General features: G+C 39.6%; 1 protein-coding gene across 1 annotated transcript in view; it reads right to left on the reverse strand.

The window, feature by feature from the left end:
• DEK (DEK proto-oncogene) overlaps window positions 1-24307 on the reverse strand; it is a 33068-nt gene extending 8761 nt beyond the window's left edge. Inside the window, exons 1-7 of the mRNA XM_044259566.1 lie at window positions 24167-24307; window positions 23612-23759; window positions 20146-20247; window positions 19799-19908; window positions 18679-18773; window positions 17339-17459; window positions 11443-11631 (exon numbers count right to left, since the gene is read on the reverse strand). Coding sequence (XP_044115501.1) covers window positions 11443-11631; window positions 17339-17459; window positions 18679-18773; window positions 19799-19908; window positions 20146-20247; window positions 23612-23750 — 756 coding nt within the window. The 5' untranslated portion in view covers window positions 23751-23759; window positions 24167-24307. The remainder of the gene's footprint in view (window positions 1-11442; window positions 11632-17338; window positions 17460-18678; window positions 18774-19798; window positions 19909-20145; window positions 20248-23611; window positions 23760-24166) is intronic.
• Window positions 24308-24655: the final 348 nt, after the last annotated feature.

Consider the following 24655-nt stretch of genomic DNA (forward strand, 5'->3'; position numbering starts at 1 on the left):
CAAACTCTATAGAACTACCTATCTTCAGGTTTCGTCCTGAGCACAGAGGCGATCGAAGAAAGTCCCATTAGCCTTGGAGATGAACCCAGTCATCTCAACGCTGCCCTAATGGCAAACCAGAGGTCCTTACGGGAGGCTGCTCTGAACACTGGGGCAACCCAAGGACCTGGTGCTGGGACATAACGGACAGTCTCTGGTAGGTGAGGCCAATGTCAATAATCTGGTATTTTGGAGGTAAAAAGGCCCAGAGAGCTAAGAAAAAGAGTGAAAGTGTGCCCACTTATACTCCACAGGAATGTTCAAATCCTCATTGCTTCACTTACTCCCTTTCTCTACTTAGGAAAATCTCCCTCATGAATCTGAATCCAGCCCACCAGTCACTTCCCCTGAATCTTTCATTTTATCACCAATTGACTAATCTGTGGCCCCACAGTACCCGGCCTACAACTCACATATCCCTACTTCATGCGAAGCAGTGAGTAAGAACACAGATTTGAGCCAAACTTCCTGGTTCAAATCCTGACTCTACTACAACTGATTTTGTATTCTCAAGCCAATCACTTACCTTCCCCGGGCCTGTTTCCTCATCTGTAAAATGGAGGTAATGACACCAGATTTTGCTGAATTTAAGATTTTTTTTTCCCCAAATTTTTTCATCTCAGCAGTATCTGACTGGGGTGCATTTTATAATTTACATTAAAATTACGCCTTAAGGCATTGGAAGCTCCATGAACCCTGGTTATATCTGTAGAATTGTTGTGAGAATCAAATAAGTAAATATAAGGTAGCAGAGAAAATAAACATTAAATATATAGCTTTATTAAACTAGTTACTTACAGCCTGTTTTCCCACCCTATCACGGGTTTTTGTTTTTTGTGTTTTTTTTTTTTTTTAATTTTATTTATTTCACAGAGAGAGAGAGACAGCAAGAGAGGGAACACAAAGTAGGGAGAGTGGGAGAGGGAGAAGCAGGCTCCCCACCAAGCAGGGAGCCTAATGCAGGACTTGATCCCAGGACCCCGGGATCATGACCTGAGCCAAAAGCAGACACTTCATGACTGAGCCAACCGGGAACCCCTTTATCACAAGTTTCTTAAGGGTATATTTGACAATCTCCATGAGAAGAGACACCTGACTGCCTTATTTAGCTCTATCAGTCCCCAGCAACCTGAAAAATGTTTAGCATAAAGCAGCCATTTACATATTTGTCATGTTCATCTCTGTATCATTTTTAGGATGTGGTTTACTTGTACTCTGAACCCAGGACGTGGTTAAAATGTAATTAAAAGGAAAAAGAAAAAGGGATCTCTATAGTCCTGCTTTCACATACACTATGTTCTGTGAGCTTAAAAAAAAAAAAAAAAAACCCAAAGACAAAACAGTTTATTTCATTACAAAAGAGGAAAACATATCTGAGTAGTTGACAGCCAATGCCTTACAGATAGTAAGAAGCAAGACCTGATTCACAAGTTCGATATGCCTACCACAGATTAGGTGCTTATAGAAATGACGAAATGACTAACGTACCAATGCATGACTTTTAAGCCAGAGTTGAAATGACAAATAAGCCAGTGATATCATAATCTATTTATGTTCTTAAATTTAAATTTTCCATTACATACAAATGTTACCAATAACAATCAATTAAAAAAAAGTTGGTAGAAAATGCAAAATAGCAACAAAGATCACCAAATTCTGCATTAGGGCTCTTTGGCTTTTACCTTCCAAATTTTGTAGGAGTCCCGGGATCATTTCTCTACAATTTTTTTTTTTAAAGCTAAGATGTCCCTTAGTGTAATCTTACTTTGTATAGGTTTTATCAAATCTCTTTCACTCTGCTGACCTGTCCTGTGCATCCTTTAAAAGCTCAGATGAAATCATTACCTCTTGTGAGGCTTTCCTGTCTGATCTTTGCTCCCCAAACTTCCCTAGAAAGAGGTAAATACCCTTTATCTTCTGAACCTCCGTATTATCTTGTCCAAATCTTTTTTAGCTTTTAAGTTACACTCTACTATACTTCTTTCTTCCTGATCTTTGACTTCTCCCTCTTTACCAAATGCCAAAGGGAGAGAACCTGTCTTATTTGTTTCTTGATCTCCAGCTCACAGCTCAAAAACGGACACTTAGTAGTTGCTATGTAATTATTTGGAAGACTGAGATGGGAAAAGACTCTCGGAAACCAGGTAACTTTTGAAGATCAATTCCCAACCCTGAGGTTTTGTGTCATTGCACCACTCTGCTTGCTAGAACAGGTTTGCTACCGACAGAAGCCAAACTTCTTGGTTTTTTAAATGTAACTGTCTTATGGTACAACTTACCGCTACAGATCGCACATATAAGAGAAGAAAAAGAGACCATCAGGTAAATCATCAAGGGTGAGGCCTGAGCACCTATGTATTTTCTCACAAAGCCCTGCAGCAGACTCACCCAGCTACAAATCTTCTAAGATGACAGATAAATTTACAGTCTGAAGCTCTCACCAAGCTTTCTCTACAAAGTGCCAGAGGATAATTAATTTAGGCTTTGCTGCCTCCATGTCCTTACTGTTGCAATCTTCATTTTTTATTTTCATAAATATTTCAAAAATGGAAAAAACCATCCTCAATTTCTAGGCTGCACAAAACAGGCCATAGGTTGGATCTGGTGTACAGGGCTATGGCTGTCAATTACTGATCCAGATTATAAATTACTGGAGCTATATAGGTTAAAGGCAGGAACTAGATAAATTTGTCAATAAGATAATTCCTTAAATTATATATATTTATGCCAAAAGTTTTTAGTTTTTTAAATAATCCCCAGTAGACATTACTTACTAAATTATCTAAAGCTATTGCTTAAACAGGAAAAAATATACAGTGGTAAAAGACAGTCTCTTCAATAAATGGTGCTAGTAAAATCGGACAGCTGTGTATAAAAGAATGAAACTTGACCATTCTCTTATACCATATAGAAAGATAAACTCGAAATGAGTAAAAGACCTCAACGTGAGGCAGGAATCTATCAAAATCTTAGTGGAGAACATAGCAGTAACCTCTTCGGCATCAGCCACAGCAACTTCTTTGAAGACATGTCTCCAAAGACAAAGGAAACAAAAGCAAAAATGAACTTTTGGGCTTCATCCAGATCAAAAGCTTCTGCACAGCAAAGGAAACAGTCAACAAAACAAAGAGGCAACCCACAGAATGGGAGAAGAGATACACAAATGACATTACAAAGGGCTGATCTCCAAAGAACTCAAACTCAACACTCAAAAAACAGATAATCCCGTCCAAAAATGGGCAGCAGACAGACACTTCTCCAAAGAAGACATACAAATGGCTAAAGACACATGAAAAAATGTTCATCATCATTAGCCATCAGGGAGAGTCAAATCAAAACCACACTGAGATACCACCTTACACCAGTTAGAATGGTCAAATTAACAAGACAGTAACAACATGTGTTGGAGAGGATGTAGGGAAAAGGATCTCTCTCACACTGTTGGTGGGAATGCAAGTTAGTGCAGCCATTTTAGAAAACAGTGTGGAGATTCCTTAAGAAATTATAAATAGAGCTACCCTATGACCCTGCAACTGCACTACTGGATATTTACCCCAAAGATACAGATGTAGTAAAAAGAAGGGCCATCTGTACCCCAATGTTCATAGCAGCAATGGCCACAGTCGCCAAACTGTGGAAAGAGCCAAGATGCCCTTCAACGGATGAATGGATTAAGAAGATATGGTCCATATACACAATGGAGTATTATGCCTCCATCACAAAGGATGAATACCCAACTTCTGTATCAACGTGGATGGGACTGGAAGAGATTATGCTGAGTGAAATAACTCAAGCAGAGGGTTAATTATCATATGGCTTCACTTACTTGTGGAGCATAAGGGATAATACAGAGGACACTGGGTGAAGGAGAGAAGTGAATTGGGAGAAATGAAGAGAAGATGAACCATGAGAGACTGTGGACTCTGAGAAACAAACTGAGTTTTGGAGGGCAGAGGGTAGGGGGTTGGGTGAGCCTGGTGGTGGGTATTAAGGAGGGCACATACTGCATGGAGCACTGGGTGTGCTGCATCAACAATGAATCTTGAAACACTGAAAAAATAAATTAAAAAAAAAAAAAAAACTTTTGCTTAAAATCAAATTTGAATCTTAAATCACTAGTTCTATATAGACAACTCTGAATACAGAAGCATATGCACTGGCCACTCTGGAAAGAGTAATATGGACAAAACATTAAGAAATATTACACCTGAAACTAATGTGACATTGTGTGCCAACTGTACTATAATATATATATGTGTGTGTGTGTGTGTGTGTGTGTGTGTGTGTGTATATGTATGTATTATATCCTTGGAGTGCAAAACAGAGGATGTATCAACCTCACTCTTAGAATCAAGACTGACCAAGATACAAGATACGAAAGTACATGGCACGCTGGAGAGTCTCAGGATGTCTGCTCCTTGTGTTTACCAAGAAACACTTACTGAATGAGTGGTACCTCTCCCCAGGTAGACTGTTCCTAGAAGACAGAGGTCAGGTCTCTTTTTCCCTCCTCAGCAAAATTCAGGTAAAACAAGACCATCATTCTGAATAAACAAGAATGATGCATCTATTATTTATCAACCTCCTGAGCTCTCCAGAGTCTGGCTTCAGTGCACACTGCTCTAGCTTCATTTCTCACTGCTTTACTTCTGGACACATTACATAACCACAAACAAGTGTGTCTCTCTGAGGGACCCTGGGCTTTCTTGCTCCCCATCTCTGTCCACATGTCCAACTTTCCTTTCTATTCCCAAGGTCAATTTCAACCAGCATTTGTATCATTTCTCTCCAAAGCTTTCCCTCAGCGATAGGAATATTTTCTTTGGGAATCCTATATTAAGTATCATTCGAATGGCATTTGGGTAGAAATTATTCTCTGGAACCTCGACAGCACTTAGTGTATTCTCAATTTATTGAACTGAATAAAATTAAAGTGACATCAGACACCCCTGCTTTAAAATCTCAAAATATTTTGGAAAATTTTAGTAATTATAGCAAACCCATTATGTGGCATTACAAAGGAAAAATGCTGGAGGCACTCATGAGAGTTAACTAACATATTGTTACTTAATCAAACAAGAGTCAAGACTTGAATCTTTCATCAAAATATGTGGGAAAAAATTAGGTGGCTAAGTTTAAAAAAAGTTAAGAAAAGGCTAGTTTCCAAATTGTCATGGAATTTATTAAGATTCTGGCTTGTTATTTTTGAATCTGCTGTGAGTGGTTCGAACAGAACCATCCAGTATTATAGGAAGTTTTAATGAAAACAGACAAAAGGGAAACACAAAAATTGACAACTGCCATTAATTTCAGATAGTACCTCGTACTATGATCTAATTTTGTAAAAGATTAGTAACAAAATTTTTTAAAATTTGAAAAGGATTTTCTGTTGTCTCTGATAACCATGAAGGTATAGAATCAGACGAAGGACACAAGTACTTTTTGAAGGAAGGCAAAAAAAATCTTGGGAGAAAAGGCTTACCTATCTTTTATAGGCAGCAGGGCTCTTGAAGGAGGGTCTCCAAAAAAGACGCCTGTCACAGAGCCAGAATCCTGTCCTCACAGCAGAAAGGTTGTACTGGGTGAACAGATGAACAAAATAAAAATTAGCTTAAAATACACTATTCTTTGAAGAACTTGGCTGAGAAAACTCAAGACTGCCAAGAGTAAAGAATGTGCAAGGCTCATTATATCACAAAAGATATGAAAGCCAGTTAAAGTCTAAGATTCTATTATGATTATTCAACTTTGCCTTCCTGAAAAAGATTTTAATAATTGATACTGTTTTCTAAATCCTCTTTATCAAACCATGAGATGGGGGTGGAGGTGGGGGACTTTTTTTTTTTAAAGAAAATAATTAAGGACTAACGAAACTTTTTAATTTACCCTCCCACTACTACCAAATAATTCCCTGAATGGTCCAAATATATGTTTACCAAAAAAGTTAACTAAAGTCTCTCTGATCTGCCAAACATGGTAGGATGGCTCACTCAACATCTTTATTTGCCTTTCTCCACTGATGTAAGAACACTACCACCTGGATCTCAGCTTCCCCCGCAGCTAGAGGTAGAGGGGTGATAAAGTTCTGGCCAAGGCAACATACACGGAGATTGCTGGTAAAGGTATCCCCTCTGGGGAAAAAAAAGCAAATACATTCCTAGAAGAAAGCCTTTACTCTTCTCTATCAGGAGCAAGGATTCAAGGTCTAAAGGTAAAACCAACATCTTGTGATCAAAAGGTTAAGTGCCACATATGCAGATGGCGGCTCAGGAACAAAGAGGATATTAAAATTCTTGATACCTTTCTCGAGCTGATGAACTGGCCCCCAGATTGCCTGTCTATAGATTTCCTGTCAAAAAAGAAAAAAGAACTCCCATTTTGGACATTACTAGTAAGGTTTTTAAGTATTTACAGTTGAAGACATTCCTGATACATAAGAGCACATTCAGATAAATTTTAAATACCAAGTAATAATTCAGTTTGCGATATACTTTCCCAGGTGTAAGAGTGTTATAAAAATACTAACAAAACAGAAGGAGTATTAGAATAAAATTTTTAAAAACTAAGTATGCTTTTAAGGGTCTAAGAGATTATCAGAACTGTTTTCTCCAGGTGGGAAGCCATGCTTCCCATTCTGTACTCTCCAGTAGTTCTCTATGCCTAAGGTCTAACACCCGTGGTAAATGACAAACCTAAGCATGGTTTAATCTCACTGGTTCATGTGAGCAATCTTCTCCTAAAGATGCTAATCTGGTATAGGAACCAGATGATTTTCAGAATAACTTTATAGGAAATACCTAAATGTGTCATTTTCCTATTCCTTCATTTTTTTTTTAATAAAGACTTTATTTATTTATTTGACAGATAGAGATTACAAGCAGGCAGAGAGGCAGGCAGAGAGAGATGGAGAAGCAGGCTCCCCGCTGAGCAGAGAGCCCGATGTGGGACTCGATCCCAGGACCTGAGCCGAAGGCAGAGGCTTTAACCCACTGAGCCACCCAGGTGCCCCTATTCCCTCATTTTTAAGAAATTTCATCTACACTACAAATTTCCCAATTCTAAACTGCTCTCCTCCTCCTGCCCTAACTAAGCAAACATCCAATAGCCAAGACGGTAAGTTTAAAACAACTCTTTAATAAAGTCACTCTTGGAAAGAAAGGGCTTCTTAAGAAAAGCAGGATTTGGGGCGCCTGGGTGGCTCAATGGATTAAAGCCTCTGCCTTTGGCTCGGGTCGTGAGCTCAGGGTCCTGGTATCACTGGGGAGCCTGCTTCCCTTCCTCTCTCTCTGCCTACTTGTGATCTCTGTCAAATAAATAAATAAAATCTTAAAAAAAAAAAAGAAAAAAGAAAAAGAAAAGGAGGATTTAAAACCGCTGTGAACCACTCCTGCCTATTACAGAAATCCATGTACAGAGAACCTCCAACAAAATGTCTTAGCAATTACTGGCTAACAGGCTTCAATATGACACGTTTTCTTACAAAACACTTTAAAAAACCTGACAATTATTTTCACTACGTGGTTTCCAGTGACTTCAATCTTACAGTTAAGAGATAATAAATTAACTTACAAATATCCTAGTCTTCCACAGCTACATCTGAAAATGAGCAGGTGAATGAGTAACACTCAACCTCAAATAACTGCTCCATGGACAACTGTAACTCGAACTGGATTTCTGCTTCAGAGTCCTGACTTTAGCAACGGGACTAGATTATTTAGTCCAAAGCCCTCAGTTGACAGAGGAAATCAAAGACAGCATTTATCTACCCAACTTCATACATAATTACTTACTCCAAGAATCTAAAATAAAATAAGAATATATTAATGGGGGCGCCTGGGTGGCTCAGTGGGTTAAAGCCTCTGCCTTCGGCTCAGGTCACGATCCCAGGGTCCTGGGATTGAGCCCCGCATCGGGCTCTCTGCTCCGCAGGGAGCCTGCTTCCTCCCTCTCTCTCTGCCTGCCTCTCTGCCTACTTGTGATCTCTGTCTGTCAAATAAATACATAAAATCTTAAAAAAAAAAAAAATATATATATATATATATATTAATGGGGGAGAGGCCTTTTTTTGTCCCCCAAAATTCAAGATTTTTTCTTTATTTGACAGAGCACAAGCAGGGAGAGCAGAAGGGGCAGAGGGAGAAGCACGCTCCCTGCTGAACAAGGAGCCCGATGCAAGACTTGATCCTAGGACCCCAAGATCATGACATGAGCTGAAGGCAGACACTTAACCCACTGAGCGAGCCACCCAGGTGCCCTGGGGCAGAAGTCTTTTATTTAAATGAAGGAAAAATCTGTCTCAGGAAATAAACAGAATAAGTAATATTAACTTAGTAATTTTCTATGAAAAGAATCTACAAAAAAATTCTATCTACAGGCAATTCACAACTTTTCCAATCAACCTGTAACTCTTTTGGCCTCTTAGAAAAAGAGGTCCATGGGGTGCCTGGGGGGGTCAGTCAGTTAGGCAGCTGCCTTCAGCTCAGGTCATGATCCCAAGGTCCTGGGATCAAGGCCCACATCCGGCTCTTTGCTCAGTGAGGAGCCCGCTTCTCCCTCTCCCTGCCCCTCCCCCTGCTTGTGCACTTACTTTCAGTATCTGTCAAATAAATAAAATCTTTTTTTTCTTTCTTTTTAAGATTTTATTTATTTATTTGACAGGCAGAGATTACAAGTAGAAAGAGAGGCAGGTAAAGAGAGAGAAGAGGAAGCAAGCTCCCCACCAAGCAGAGAGCCCGATGCGGGGCTCGATCCCAGGACTCTGGGATCATGACCTGAGGCGAAGGCAGAGGCTTTAACCCACTGAGCCACTCAGGCGCCCCAAATAAATAAATCTTTAAAAATAAGTAAAAAGACGTCCTTTCACAGTAATAATAAAACACAATGCCGCCTGTGAAGTCCCTAACAAAGTTAACACTTAACTAAGTCCTCAAAAATAATGGAAAAATAAGGGAAAACACAGTTACCAGAAATACTGTTCCTCCTGTTAGTACTTACCATTCACAGGAACAGAATCAGAAATAGAGTGTTTTTATTTTATTTTATTTATTTATTTGACAGAGAGATAGAGAGTACAAGCAGGCAGAGTGGCAGGCAGAGGGAGAAGAAGAAGCAGACTGTCCACTGAGCAGGGACCCAATGCCAGGACCTAGAATCATGACCTGAGTCAAAAGCAACCGCTTAACTGACTGAGGCACCCAGGCACCCGAGAAATAAAGTTTTTTGAGAATAGTCCTAAATCTGAGATAGCCTTTAGAGCCATGAATAATAGAATTATCAAGGAAAAAAAAAAAAAAAAAAGTATTTCTCAGTCCAGATTTTACTAGATTGTATTTTAGGATGTCAGTACCAGTCCAAGGACAAAAACCAAAGAGGAGAATGGAGCGTTATGATACAGCATTTATGTTGTGTGACTTTATATGACTGTAAAAGTCTATTTGTGTTTTCTTTTTTTCCTACATGGATTTTCACCATTTGACCTGGGTTTCTAGCAAATGATCCTTTTTTATAGTCCCGTAGAAAGGCTTTGATTTGTAAGTGGGACAGTTCCACCTGTGATCACTGTCCAGGAACCAATATGGTTACAAATCAGAGGTCATCTATATTACAAACTTCCAAGTAATTCTACTTAGAATAGGACAATCATCTGGAAAGTAAGAAAATGAGTATAAAACACCCTCACCTTTTAACCTGCACCTTAGGAATGACAGGAAGCCGAGGTTTAGGAATACTACACATGATAAAATGTTATAATACTATTAGTAATAGCAGCAGCTAATACACAGTACTTGTACCAAACACTGCTCTAAGTGGTTTAAACAAAGTCACTGAAATCAACCATTTGAGGCTGGTCCTGTTATCAACCGCATATTACAGGTGAGAAGCTGACATCTACAGTTTATAAGTAATCTGCCCAAAGTCATGCTCCAAGATACAGCTGGGATTTGTACCTAGAATAGTTTCCGAAGCCCATACCCATAATCACATTGCCTCTATGGAAAAATTAAATACTTATATTCTATGACAACTTTTCATGCTTTAAATCTGCCTTTAAAAAGGTTTTAGGAAGCATAGTGAACACACATAGTAACAACCCAAAATCTGTTGAATGAGAAGGATTATTACTGCAAAACTGCTATTATTACAGATTCACATATAAACAAACCTGTTTCCCTCTTGATGTCCTTAGAATCTATTCCATAAAAAACCTTAGAGCTGAGATTTCTCATCTTCCTTTGCTCCAAAAATATATTATGAAATACCTGCTAGACTTGTAATACTCTTTTGTAAATTACGCATTTCATACTTAGCTTTATAGAAGCTAAGTCTTTTTTGTCTTTACAAAACTCTGACATTAAAATAATCATGGATTTTATGTACCTAAAAACAAATACACACACATACAAAATCAGAGTTCATCCCATCTTTATTCCTTCTAATCCAGGAGTTACCAACTGGAGGTGATCCTCCTGCTCCCACCCCCAAGGACATTTGGCAATGTCTGGAGACATTTCTGGTATTCATAACTGGAGGTTCGGGGGGTTGTAGGGGAAGGTGCTATTGTCCTCTACTGGGAAACATTCTATAAGGCACAATATAAGGCACAAGACAGCCCTCCACAACAAAGAATCACCTTGGCTTAAAAAAGTCAGGCCAATTAATCAAGTCCATAAATAAGACAAGGAAGATGACCCAATTTACATAGCAAGGTCTGACAACTGAAGGAGATACCAGAACCAAGTTAAAACAGTCTCTACCAAAACACTATTAACCATAGTAAGAAATCATCTGAGGACAGGCACCAACAAGAGGGTAAAGCTAACTTTTTAAACGGCTCAGCAGCTCTCTTCCTCCTGAACTTTCACTTGGGAAACTAAATATTCTCAAAATTTTACAGATACGCCCAAGTAAAAGAAAACGGCAGGCATTCCTAAGTGATACAAAACTTGCCCGCCCATCAAATAAACTTCGAATACTGTTCTTCTCATTAAATAATCCCCAATGAGTTGAGAAAACCCTGCTTTTTTCCATAAAACAGAACAAAATGCCTCAAATCAATCATAAAATACTAACGTAAAAATATTCCCAAACAATCTGCTTCTTTGGGTTCCTATTCAGTACATATGCTGCTCTCCCTTCCCATTTACCTCCTCTAATCTTCAAATCCAGCCAACCTCACTCCTCCAACTCCAAACTCTCGCATGACCATAAAACCAAAAGCTCCATTAAGAGAAAGAAAAGATCTATACTTAACTATTATTGTGTCTTTGGAATTAAAAACAACCAATATGGTAGTAACAGTTTCTAGGCTGTTTCCTGGCTATACCTATCTCATGACAGGAATATTTAACTCTCCCCATGGAAAGAAACGAGGGAAAAAAAACCCCCAAACACCCAACATTTTACCTCCTCTTCACTTTCTTTATCTTCATCATCTGAAGACTCTTCTTTGTTTTTCTTTTCATCTTCATCACTGCTGGATTCATCTGACAGAATTTCAGGACATTTGGTTCGCTTAGCTTTCCTTGCCATTCCAGAACTGTTCCGTTCCTTTTTGTTGCCTTTGCTAGAACTTTTTTTAGATTTTGGCAATGGCTATGTACAATAAAATAAAGATAACACCAAAGGGTGATTATATTTCCCAGTCAATCATTTTTGGTAGCTACTTATCAATTCAACTATTCTTGTTCCTGTCTCAAGAAGTATTTCCAAACAGCAGATTTACAGAGAACAATTCATCTTTGAAGTGTCAAGTTGATCTTTTTGTCCACACTACCCTTTCATTTGTGTTCTAACACCTAGGTAAGACTCTTCACAAAAGCGGAAATACATACTCTGTTCTGACATGGGATTAGTAGCCCAAGCACAAACAGTTTTAATCTCAGACAATTATTTACACTTTATCAAGGCAATATTTTGAGTTAGACTTATAATTTACTTCATTGCTATAAGCATTAAAACTGTCAATGCCATCAGGGAAATACAGATCAAAACCTCAATGAGATACACCTTACACCAGTCAAAATGAAAGTCAGGAAACAGATGTTGGCAAGGATGTGGATAAAAGGGAACCCTCCTACACCGTTGGTGGGAATGCAAGCTGGTGCAGCCACTCGGAAAACAGTATGGAGGTTCCTCAAAAAGTTGAAAACAGAGTTACCCTATGACCCAGCAATTGCACTACTGGGTATTTACCCCAAGATACAAATGTAGTGATCCAAAGGGGCACACGCACCTGAATGTTTATAGCAGCAACGTCCACAATAGCCAAACAATGGAAAGAACCCAAATGCCCATCAGCAGATGAATGGATAAAGATGTGAGATCTATATATCTACATATAAATACACACATACACACACACACACACAAATATACAATACATATATATACACACACGCACATATACACAATGGAGTATTATACAGCCATCAAAGATCAAAATCCTGCCATTTACAACCACATGGATGGAACTAGAGGGCATTATGCTAAGCCAAATAAGTCAATAAGAGAAAGACAATTATCATGTGATCTCACTGATATGAGGAATTTAAGAAACAAGACAGAGGATCATACAGGGAGGGAAAAATGTAACAAGACAAAACCAGAGAGGGAGATAAATCATAAAAGACTATTAATCTTAGGAAACAAAAAGGGTTGCTGGAGGGGAGGGAGGTGGGAGGAGTGGGGTGGCTGGGTGATGGACATTGGGGAGGGTATGTGCTATGGTGAGTGCTGTGAACTGTGTAACACTGATGAATCACAGACCTGTATCCCTGAAACCAATACACTATATGTTAATAAAAAACTAATTAATTAATAATCTCATCCAAAAAACCAAAAACCTATTAATGCCAGAGATTTTTGCTTTAGGAGATCCTCCAATCAAAAGATTGCAGACATCCATAAAGGAAATAAAACCTCACTTTACACATCCTGAATTTATGAACTATATAGTTTATATTCATATTACTTCTGGGCTCTACTTTCAGTAATGCCAGAATTATACTCTCATTGATGATTCTAAATATGCAATTAGTGTTGGGATGTTAATTATGAAGCTAATTAAGAACCACAAAATACATGTATTGCTTTTACTCTGATATTTAATTAAACCACGCATATTTAAAAAAGCAGAGATCATGCGAGGAAACAATTTGATTATATCAACTGGCAAATTTAATTCTTAAGTGCTTTCTTAGGGGAGTATTTGCTAGCTTATGAAATTGAAAACCATAAAATAACCTTGCATAAAAGATCTGTAAAGATTTACCCCGAGGAATTACAATTTCCAAAATAATAGGTATCTTGTTTTTATTTTGCCTTTATTATTTTCTATAATAAGCAGAAACAGTAAGGAAAATTTGGTAACATAACCTTATGATATGCAACCATATAAATGTTAGAGGTAACTTTAGGAAAAATCTCTCATGAAGCTAGCAGAATCACAAATTCTTTCTCTTCTAGAAAGTTTCAGTCTTAAAGGTCACTGTCCCCTGCACAAAAATTAAGAAACGGTGGCTGTTTTGTGTATGTGTTCTCAGGCTATGTACAATCCACAAGACAGCCTCTAGCTAACCCCCAAAAACCCATCCTTCCTAAAGGCAGACTGGGCAAGAGTTAATGTAGGTCACTTCAGGAATTTTAAATTAGTAGACGAGTGATATTTCTCGGAGAGTTTCTTTATAAGGGTCTATTAAAAAACTTCCTTGAATGTATATAGATATCCTTATTATGTGACCTGTTACTACTACCAACTAGTACCAGGAACTAAATCTATTTGTATAAATTCTTTGATCTTACTGGAGCAAAGGTGACTCACTGTCCAAACTATCATATGAAATCCAGGACTCTAACATATTAGAAAAATGTGGTATCCCTTACTATCTAAGTTCAGGAACCAGATACACGTAGTAAGAATAAGATCTGTATATGGATTCAGTGGTAATATGATGGGTGCAGGATAATCTAAGCAGGAAGTGGAAGAATACATTAAATCATTCAAGTAACCAATAAAAAAATACAACTTCCAAAAACAAGTGAGGAGCTTTAAAAAAAAGTAACAATACATAAATGGTTTAGAGCTTTCTTACACTGGTTCTAAAAATAGTTGACTCTATTAACCAGAATCCAGTCTCAAAAGCATCATCCCTTTTTAGAAACAAAATCTGAAAAAACAGATAATCAAGGTAGAAGTACAAAAAAAGGATAGTAAAACAATGTTAATTCAATCATTTTATTATTTTGGAGAAAGAAATTAGTACTAATAAGTTTACAGTTTTTCTTTTTTTTTAAGATTTTATTTATTTATTTGACAGAGAGAGATCACAAGTAGACAGAGAGGCAGGCAGAGAGAGAGATAGAGGGAAGCAGGCTCCCTGCTGAGCAGAAAGCCCGATGCGGGACTCGATCCCAGGACCCTGAGATCATGACCTGAGCCGAAGGCAGCAGCTTAACCCACTGAGTCACCCAGGCGCCCCAATAAGTTTACAGTTTTTCTTAAATGACAAAAAGGTACGGTAGTGTAGAAAATAACTCGAGATTGATTATCATTAGATTGAGGATTAGTTCTCACAGAATCTTGCACAGAAAGTGGATGTGTAAGAGCTGGATTCCGTGGGGGGAGGGAGGATGGGTGATCCTGGTGGTGGGTATTAAGGAGGACACATACTGCATGGGGCATGGGTGTGGTATATAAACAATGAATCTTGAACACTGAAATAATAAAATTAATTAAAAGTTTTTTAAAAAGAGTTGTATTATGTAAGGCTAAAAGAGTGGTTCTCAGAATATGGTTCATGCACCCTGGGGTTTCCTGAGGCCTTTTCAGAAGCCCACGAGGTAAAAACTATTTTCATAATAAAATCAAGACATTATGTACTTTCTCTTTTCACTGTGTTGACATTTGTACTGACTACGCAAAGGCAAAGGTGACTGTAAAACTGCAAGCACCTTAGTACCAAAGGAGGCGGAGGCCGCCAACTGTGCTAACAGTCACTGTATTCCTCACAGCCACAAACTAGAAAGAAAAAAAAAAAGGTGTTTCCTTTAAGAATGTCTTTGATGAAGCAGTAAATACTGTATTAACTTTCAACCTGTACGTGTCTTTATGCAATCTGTAACAAAATGGGAGGTACACATAGAATATGTTCGTTACACACTGAACTTCACTGGCTTTCTCAAGAAAAATCCCATGCACAACTGAGCTGTGAGCTAAGCTAGCTACCTCTTTCATGAAACACTGTTCGTAAAAGAACTATCAAAGTATGCCTATTCAGCCTTAGATGCTGAAATGACAGGTGTTCAAAATAAAGATGAACCTGTCACTGTAAGGAAAACAACGGATGGTATTTACTGCCAATGACAAATGTCAAAACTTCACATGGATTACTCACACCCATCACCATGAACTAACAGTCTCCCAATACCTAAAGATTCTTCTGATGAGATGGTGGTTATATTAATGAATGACTTTTTGACAGTGTTTAGTGGAAATGTGCCCACATCTGGAAGATCCGCATAATTCAGAAAAACCAGTAAGTTCTAAATGGTGAATGCAATTACAAAATCATAGATAAAAAGCCCAAGAGTTCATTGACTTCGTGTCAGAGAGTACATTATAATGAACCTTTAATAAACTACTACTGTGGAGTTTTGGTACTGTATCAAAGGAGTAAACACATAATTATCTCCGGGTTTTTAAAATATTCCTTTTTCTAACTACTTACCTGTGAGAAGATGATTTCCTTTACATACTCTAAATAAAAAAGTCACAAGTGCAATAGACTGATATGCAGAAGCAAGTGAGAATAGCCAGACATGAACAGACTTGCAAAAATATATTCTTCTAATTTTTGGGGAAGTCTAGTTATTTTTCATATAAAATATTACTTGTATTAACATGCAGTAGGCTTACTGTTAATTTTAAATTTTTTCGGTTTTTATTTATAATACAGTAAATATCAAAATAACACATATAAAAGCTTCTGGAGTCCTCATTAATTTTTAAAAGAGTAATCAGGTCCTAGAAACCAACAATTAAAAAAATCACTGAGGAAAAGAATATAAACATATCCCTCGTAACCTAAGCAACTTAGTAATGTCTTCTGGAGAAATGGTATTTAATCGTCACATGAAATTGAAGTCTGGCATAGTAAAAACTTAGAAAAAGAGATAATGTCTCATCTTTAAGCCAATTCAGAACACTGAAACAAAAGATTTACCATGGTCCTTGGGTTTTCAGCTGCATGACAATTTACAAAAATATCCTTTATCAGTCTTTGCGCAGCTAATGATAGACTGGATCAGCAGTAGATAAAACCAAAGTCCCAGAGCTATTTTCTGATTCCTAATCTTTATGACTTCTCCCCTCACTGAAGGTATGCCCCTGAACTCCTAGGTCCTCTAGATCTCTTCATAATTTCTTTACTATCAAAATATGGAAGAATATTAAAAATATTTACTGACAAACTTCAAACAAACTGAAAAGGCAGGGTCTGGTAAGTTAACACTTCAATAGACATTTCAAGTCAGTCATGTCATTTGTTAAACAATTCAGGCAAACCTAATCTAAATTTAAGAAAGAATGGGGGACGGGGGGGTGGGAGGTTGGGGTACCAGGTGGTGGGTATTATAGAGGGCACAGCTTGCATGGAGCACTGGGTGTGGTGAAAAAATAATGAATACTGTTTTTCTGAAAATAAATAAATTGGAAAAAAAAAAAAAAAGAAAGAATGGGGGAAAGTATAAGACCATTTTACTTCCCTGTTCAGCTCCTGGGCTCTGCTGATTCTGGAAACCCAATCCAAGAAACTTGTAAGGTCAGTTTGGGGATTTTTTTTTTTTTTTAAATGTTCTATTTTCATAACCTTATTCCAGTGTCTAGAAATCATCCAGTTCTAATATATCCAATGTTTCTCTTCCTGACCTGGCGGAAGGCTGCACACCCTCCCTGACCAATCCAACACCTCGCCCTCAACTCAGCCTATTTCTGTTCTTCCAGTGCCTTCTAGATATATAACCCTGGAACTTTGTATTTCTGTCCATTTAACTTAATTTAGTGAATAATTATTTTTCCGAATCTTACACCTTTTTTATCTGATGAGAGGATGTATCTGTGTGGCTTCTATGTTATTCTATCATGAAACTGGCAGATATGTCAACAGAGCCATATTCTTTGAATGCAGAAAGCAATACTGAATATTGACAAGAAATGCTAACGAACTAAATTGTTCCATAAAAAAAGTAAGGAGAGACTATGAATACTTGATTTGTTACTGAAATTATAAAAATTGGTCCTCACCTTGCCAGAAGGCTTTGGATGCATTAAGAAATTCAAGATCCTCTTCACCAGTTCACTATTCACACCTGATCTCTCCAAATCAAGAACCTCGCAGATGCTCTTTAACATGGCATTTCTAAATCTAAAACAGAAAATGAAAGAAATCCAATTTATTATGCACCGAAGTTTATAAATATTCTCCACAACATAAAAGACAATAGCTAACAAAACTGGCTCAGGTACAAACATTAAAAAAATCCAATGTTTCTCCAAATCTAAAAAGTACTTTCCTAATAATCTTGACTAATGTACAAAATACACCCAAATATGATCACTGATAAATTGAATACACCGTTTACTAGTTAAGTTTTAAAGAGAGTAAAAAGAATAAATGAAGTTGGGGATTTGGGTGGCTCAGTCAAGCATTTGACTCGAGCTCAGCTCAGGTCTCAATCTCAGGGTCAAAATTCAAGGCCCATGCTGGGCTCCACACCCGGCATGCAGCCTACTTTTAAAAAAAAAAAAAAGAAAAAGAAAAAGAAAGTCAATTCCCTAGGAAATAATGTAAAAGGTTTGCAGCACTATAAAATTCACAGATTTGACAACGCTTCTGGTTGGTGATTAAATACTACATTTTCCCCCTTAGCACTCCTACTATGACAACATTTTGATGAAGAAATGGGTAATCATCTTTTTTATTTAGAACTCTTAAACTATAGGGGATTTAACAAACAAAAGCTCTTAATATAACATCTTGCTTGCATTATGGTAAAGAACAGTGTTCCTATCAAATTATCTTCAAAATAGTTTAAATGGTACCTGTAAGTTCACGGAACAGAGTGGCTGGCAGAGAACAAGAGTCGGGGAGATTTTTCACTGTATTCCCCTTTGACTTTTTGGACTACATGAACAACTTGTGTCTATAGTTCTTCTAAGTAGAAACATTACATGTGAGTTTTTAATACTCCTAACAGTCACTATTGGAAAGTAATGAACATCCTAAGTTGATAGTTATGAAGAAAAGTCAGATCTTGGCACTTAAAGCAAAGAATTAGCAGTCTACTAAAAATGTCTAAATGAGGGGCGCCTGGGTGGCTCAGTGGGTTAACGCCTCTGCCTTCGGCTCAGGTCATGATCCCAGGACCCTGGGATCAAGTCCTGCACCGTGCTCTCTGCTCAGCAGGAGCCTGCTTCTCCTTCTCTCTCTGCCTGCCTCTCTGCCTACTTGTGTGCTCTCTGTCTCTGTCAAGTAAATAAATAAAATCTTAAAAAAAAAAAAAGTCTAAATGGTCATATTTAAACGATTAAAAATAAACTTTTAACACATTGATCAAAACACAATACTTAAGGAAATAACTTACTTTTTCAACATTTCTTCCTTCTTTTTGTATTGGACACTTCCTTTTTCAAATGGAAAGCCACTGAACTGACCCACATTCTTCTTTAACGAGGACACCTGAAAATGTTTCCCTTATTATTAATGCTATTTATTTCCCAGAGATGTACATAAGAAAAAAATTCAAAGCCAACATCTTTATTTTCATAGGTGTCTCCCACTTATAGCGTGGTTTATTCAGCACTTCTTAATCACAACTGAAAACTGTACCTGTTACTAAAGTATTTACGTTATAAAAAAGGCTTCTAAGTTTAATTCTTCAAAAATAACAATTTCACTTTGAATAAATTTCCATCTCGGAATTTTTACTGGCAGTTATAAAACCACAACTAAATGTTATCTGACAACACTGGGGGATGTCAAAGTTACTTCTTAGAAAAACTCCCTTTTCTTAAATAATGCAAGTCACTAGTAATATTTATTTCCCAAATCAGTCAGTCATGGATTTTATTCTTTGACAAGAACAAAGGACCTCCAAAAGTTAATACCATTTAGCAGTAATAAGACCTGCATATATCAGACTGTAGTGAGGATGACATGAAATTATATCATGCTCCAGACATCTGATTCTAACTGCAAGCTTCACTTTGCCCATGCATAACCCAAAGCAAAGTTTCCTCAATTATACAAAATACTGAAGTTGTGTATACAGTGTAATTTGGTAAATGTAATGATTTGTTCTGACAAATTCCCTGACAAAAAATTACCACCTAAATTTACCAGGTATCTGCTCAAAATGAGATACAATTATACTGTATCATTTATTCTGAATAGCTAGATATATTCAAAAAATAAATTTAATACATTTAAAGATCACTAAAAATCACTACTATTTGGATTTCACATTTTGAAATTTCGGTTTGGCATAAAAATAACTATAGTACAAAGCCTGGATATTATAATCCTACTGCTAATATCTAACTATATACTCTACAATAAATCATTTAATAAGTATGTGTCTCAGCTTGTTCACTAGTATGGTACAGAAACTGAACTAGCTAATTGCTGAAGTCCTTTCCAGAATTAAAATTATGCTTCTTTTCATAAATATGTTACTAGGTTAAAGATATAAAAAAGGTCTTAACTGTGCCTGGTCTGTTGTAAAGCAATTTATGAAGATTTCTAAGTTCATCTGTTTTCTTTTTACTCAGGAAGAAATGTATCCTTTCAATTTCACAAAGTTTCTGTCCCTTTCCTAGAAAAAAAGAAAAAAACAAACACTGTAATAATTAAATACCCTTTATATGTTAATACATTTACAAAGTCATTTTCATCACAATTATTTACACACAGCTTTTGCTAAATAGGGCAAACTAAATAAAATTATACATATAATATGTAACTACTTAGTCAACCCTAAAAACTAAGCACCGCTAACCATCATTTTGTACATTCAGGCAGTTTTACCATAAAATGAAAAGAACAAACTTACCTTGTGCAATGGTAAATGGCTCTCTCTGTAAGGAAGAGACTTGCATGGTCAATCTCTCTACTTTTTTCTTTTCCCTCTTGCCTTCCACGATGAGACTTTTTTCTAGAAATTAATTTAATACTTCTTAAATAGCTAAAAGCTTAAAAAACATGTTAACACTATGGATAAACATGTAGCAAAACCCTGCAGAAACCTCTAATACCTTACTCTTCTTCTGACCAAGACTCTGAGAAGCAAATGATGAAAGAAAGTTGAAAATACTTAATGATAAGTTAATAGCATCACCAAGTTTTTTTTTAGAGTAGTATTTTTTTTTTTTTTGAAAGACAGAGAGAGATCACAAGTAGGCAGAGAGGCAGGCAGAGAGAGAGGGGGAAGCAGGCTCCCCGCTGAGCAGAGCCCGATGTGGGGCTCGATCCCAGGACCCTGAGATCATGACCTGAGCTGAAGGCAGAGGCTAAAACCACTGAGCCACACAAGCGCCCCAGAGTAGTATTTTACTTACCTGACAACCTCACCAGGGATTCAGTTTAAAAAAGAAAAAATCACAAAGCAAACAAAGTTTTATTGCACTTAACAGCTGTTGCCAATGAAAGTCTAGTGACTGCAAAATCACCACAGCCCTCACTAAGCCTACTTTTTGATTAGATCTAATTCTATTGTGATTTAGTTTATGGTACCTCATCAAACAGGAGGTTTAGACAGAGATTAAAACAACTTCAAAAATACACAAAGAAAAGCAGTAATTCAGGAAGCAGATGAAAGAAAAGGACCTTAGCTAAGGCAGAGCAGCCTGAAATTGCTATAAATAGGGTAAAATTCTACAAGTTTACATTTACTGCAATCGACGGGGTGGACGTCACTTTGTAATTCAGTAAATATTTATATCAACGGCCATAAATCATTCTAAAAAAGTTAAACTACTGGTGCACCTGGGTGGCTCAGTGGGTTAAGCCACTGCCTTCGGCTCGGGTCATGATCTCAGGGTCCTAGGATCGAGTCCCACATTGGGATCTCTGCTCAGCGGGGAGCCTGCTTCCCTCTCTCTCTCTGCCTACTTGTGATCTTTCTCTGTCAAATAAATAAATAAAATCTTTAAAAAAAAGAAAAAAAAGTTAAACTATTTATAGTACAGACTGCTTTTATTAAAAAGGACTAGAAAATAAAGAACATATACTTTAAAACTTAAAACACTGAGCTTAAATTTCCAAAACAATTTAACTGCTGAGATAAATTCAGATAAAAAAAGAGGACACTATCACTGAAGGTCCATTCATTCAATTGAATTCTTGTTTTGTGTATAGCTTCACTAGATACTAAAGGGGAGATGAACAGATGGTTAAGACACTGAACAACTCTTGAAAGAGATCACGTCCACTGGTAGTGATGAGACACAAACATACTCCAAGCAGAAGACGATAGAACACTAAAAGAAATCTACACATAAAAGTTCTTTGAGTTGAAGAGAGTAATTATTTTTGGATTAAGGAAAAAGGATCAAAACACTGGAGTTGGCTTTGAAGGATAGGTAAGATTTGGAGATGTAAGGATTTGCACAGAAAGAATTAGGAAGGATAAAGGGATTCTGGCAGGTATATTCCGGCAATGGTGTGTGGAGTGAAGAAAATGCACTCTACCCAAACCGTGTTATCATGCTACTTCCTTTCCCTGAGTGATTTAAACCATCTGCTCACCTCTGATTACCATCCATAAGGTAATGACTTTCCTGATCCCTCTCTAGTCAGGAGTTTCAAATCAGCTATCAGGGGCAACAACTGGACAGCTCCACTTCTTGTCCTATAGGTACTTATGCAGTAGGCTCAAAACAAAAGTCATACTCCTCTCCAAACCCGCTCACCTTTGTAAGTTCTATCTTTCAGAAAACAGTAAGATTGTCAGCTCAGCTCCTGAGGACAGAAACCTGAAAGTCATCTTTTCTAGCTTCTCCCCCACCCAAGTCAAGTCAACCCCACCTTCATTTGGCACAGACTACACTGCCTTGCTTCTGAGATGCCTCAGCTGCAGAATTTTCAGGGCTAACCAGGATAAAAACCTTCACAATTTTAGTTGTTCCAGAAACACCTCAAATGAGGGAATAGAACAATAAGCAATTAGAACAAGTACAGAATTGCTTGGGGGTAATTTTGGGGGGGGGATCACAACTTCAGCTACCATCAGTTCCCCAAACATTACTATATCTGCCATTTGTGGTATTTTTACCTGATTTCTATAATTTTCCTTGACACACAGGAATGCATCATCTAAGTGGTATCATCACAACCCTATCTTTAAAAAGGAACTTAAAAACAAAAAATTGGGAGGAAAAAAATGCCTGGAGGAAAATTTTGGACTAGTAGTTGAGATCCTGCAGCCAATTTTCAGTTACTGCATTATGAATAACTTGGAAGTAAATTTGTGTATTTTTCCTAAGCATTTCTGTACTTAAAGTGTGGAAGTGCTCCTTTCTCAGAACTCCTACCACTTTAAACAAACCATGTCATCTCAACCCAGATTGCACTCAGAAGGTGCTGACCCTGGGCGCCTTTAGACTTAAAAGAAACTGACAGCTGAACCCGGGTCTAGGAAAAAAAAAAAACTTCCAACTTCTTCCTAAGTCTGGCTGAGCGGGAGCCACCTGCGAAACAAACCTAGACTGGGCTAACATCATCAGAGAATTCTAAGAACCGTGATCTGGATTTTTTAAGTGGCTGCAGACGTTTTCGGAAGCTGGCCCGGCCCCACGCGCGCCGGGGAAAGCGATGCTGTACCACCCCCGAATTCTGTCGGGTTCTTCATGCCTCCAGGTCAATACTGGTTAATACAGCTCTTCCGCCACTCCAAAACTGAGACAGCTTTCGGAATTTCACAGCTCACCGCTTTCACATTTAACTACTTTCTCAGGCAGCAACAGCTTTCACTGGTGCTTCCCCGTGAAAGTCAACTCCCCCCAGCCTTTGAGAAGGGCCCCTGCGGACGTCCCGCAGAGACACCGAAGTTGTCCAAGGACTTCCAGGATGAGCAAAATAACGTCTTTAGGTCTTCGCGTGGTTTTTCAGGAACGACCTTGCCATAACGTCCAAAGACAGACCAACACCTGTACTTACATGAGCAAAAGATGGAAATTAAAAAACGGCTGCCCTGGCGACTGCACAAGCTAGCGGTTTTAAAAAAGCAGATCTGAAACTCAGAAACGTCCTGTCGCAGGGAAAGGCGCTGCGAGCCCGCACTGCCGGCCAGAAGTCCACCGCGCTCCAAGACACGCAGTAACGACGCTGACACGTTCTGTCCTACCACCTGGAACCCACGGAGTGAAGGCTCCGCTGCTGCACAACCCCAAACGGGGATACAGCTCGCAAACATTCTCGCTAGAGATCCCTCCGATTTGGCGTCTCCGGGCGCAAAAAAAAAGGGGGGGGCAGGAGGGTTTTCTGTGAAATCCATCACCAGGGACCCGACTTTCTCCCACCTTTTTCTTCCTCCTCCTCCTCGTCGTCCTCGTCCTCCTCTTCACTTTCCTCTCTCTGGCCGGGCATTTCGGGTTCTTTCTCGGACGCGGGCTGGGCGGGGGTTCCCTCTCCCTCTGCAGCTGGGCCCGAGGAGGACATGCTGTGGACCTGCGGGCGGCCAGGAAGCCACACGTCTCGGTCTCCTCGCTCCCCGCGGCAGGAACGGGGCGGCCGCCGCGACCCGCCCGACGCTTCCCGGCCCCGGAACGCCGCGGGCCGCTGGAACCCCGACCTCAAAGTTGCCTCCTCCCGCGCCCGGGACAGCCGCGCTCACTCCCCAGGGGTGACTTCCCTGCGGCTCCCGGCATTCCCGAGGCGGGAAACCGCGGGCGCCGCGCCGCCCCTCCCTCCGCCCGGCCCGCGCCGCCCCCCGCCCGCTTGCCCGCGCCGCCGCCGCCGCCGGCCGCCCCGCGTCCCCTCCCCCGCCCCAGGCCGCCGTCCAAATGGCCGCGGCGGTGCAGGCGGGCGGGCCCGCGGCGCCCTCTCGGCCTCCCCCGCCCCGACGCAGCCCTCACCGCGGGTGCCGGCCGCCGCGGGCCTGGCACGCGAAGGCACGAAGAGGCTTCGGGAGGCGGCGGCAAGCGCCGAGGAGGAGGCGCACGGGCCGCTCTCTGGCGTGACGCTCGCGCCGCGCTCTCGGCTCCCCCGAATCAACAAGATTTTCAAAATGGCGGTTCGGGAAGGAAAGCGGGAATGCGGCGGCCAATCAGGGCCGCGAGCTGGGAGTTGGCGCGCGCGGGTGGAGGAGGCGGGGCTGCCGGGCGCCTCCGCGGGGAGCCGGGGCCGGGGCGCGGCCGCGCGGGGTCGCCCGGGCCGGGGGTGGAGGGGCGGCGCGCTCCGGGGCCGCCGGGGCTTCGGGGCCTGACTCGGGGGATCTCTGCTGCGGAAGCGTGCGGGCGGCGTCCGGGGCGGCAGGCCGGCCTGACTGGGCTGATCGCGAAAACGCTAGGGGGCCTGCCTGGGTATTGTCTCCTCGGTTCCTTCCTGGAAAAGGGGGGCAGCCT

Source organism: Neovison vison, chromosome 1 (genome assembly GCF_020171115.1).
Source record: "Neovison vison isolate M4711 chromosome 1, ASM_NN_V1, whole genome shotgun sequence".
Classification (NCBI taxonomy): domain Eukaryota; kingdom Metazoa; phylum Chordata; class Mammalia; order Carnivora; family Mustelidae; genus Neogale; species Neogale vison.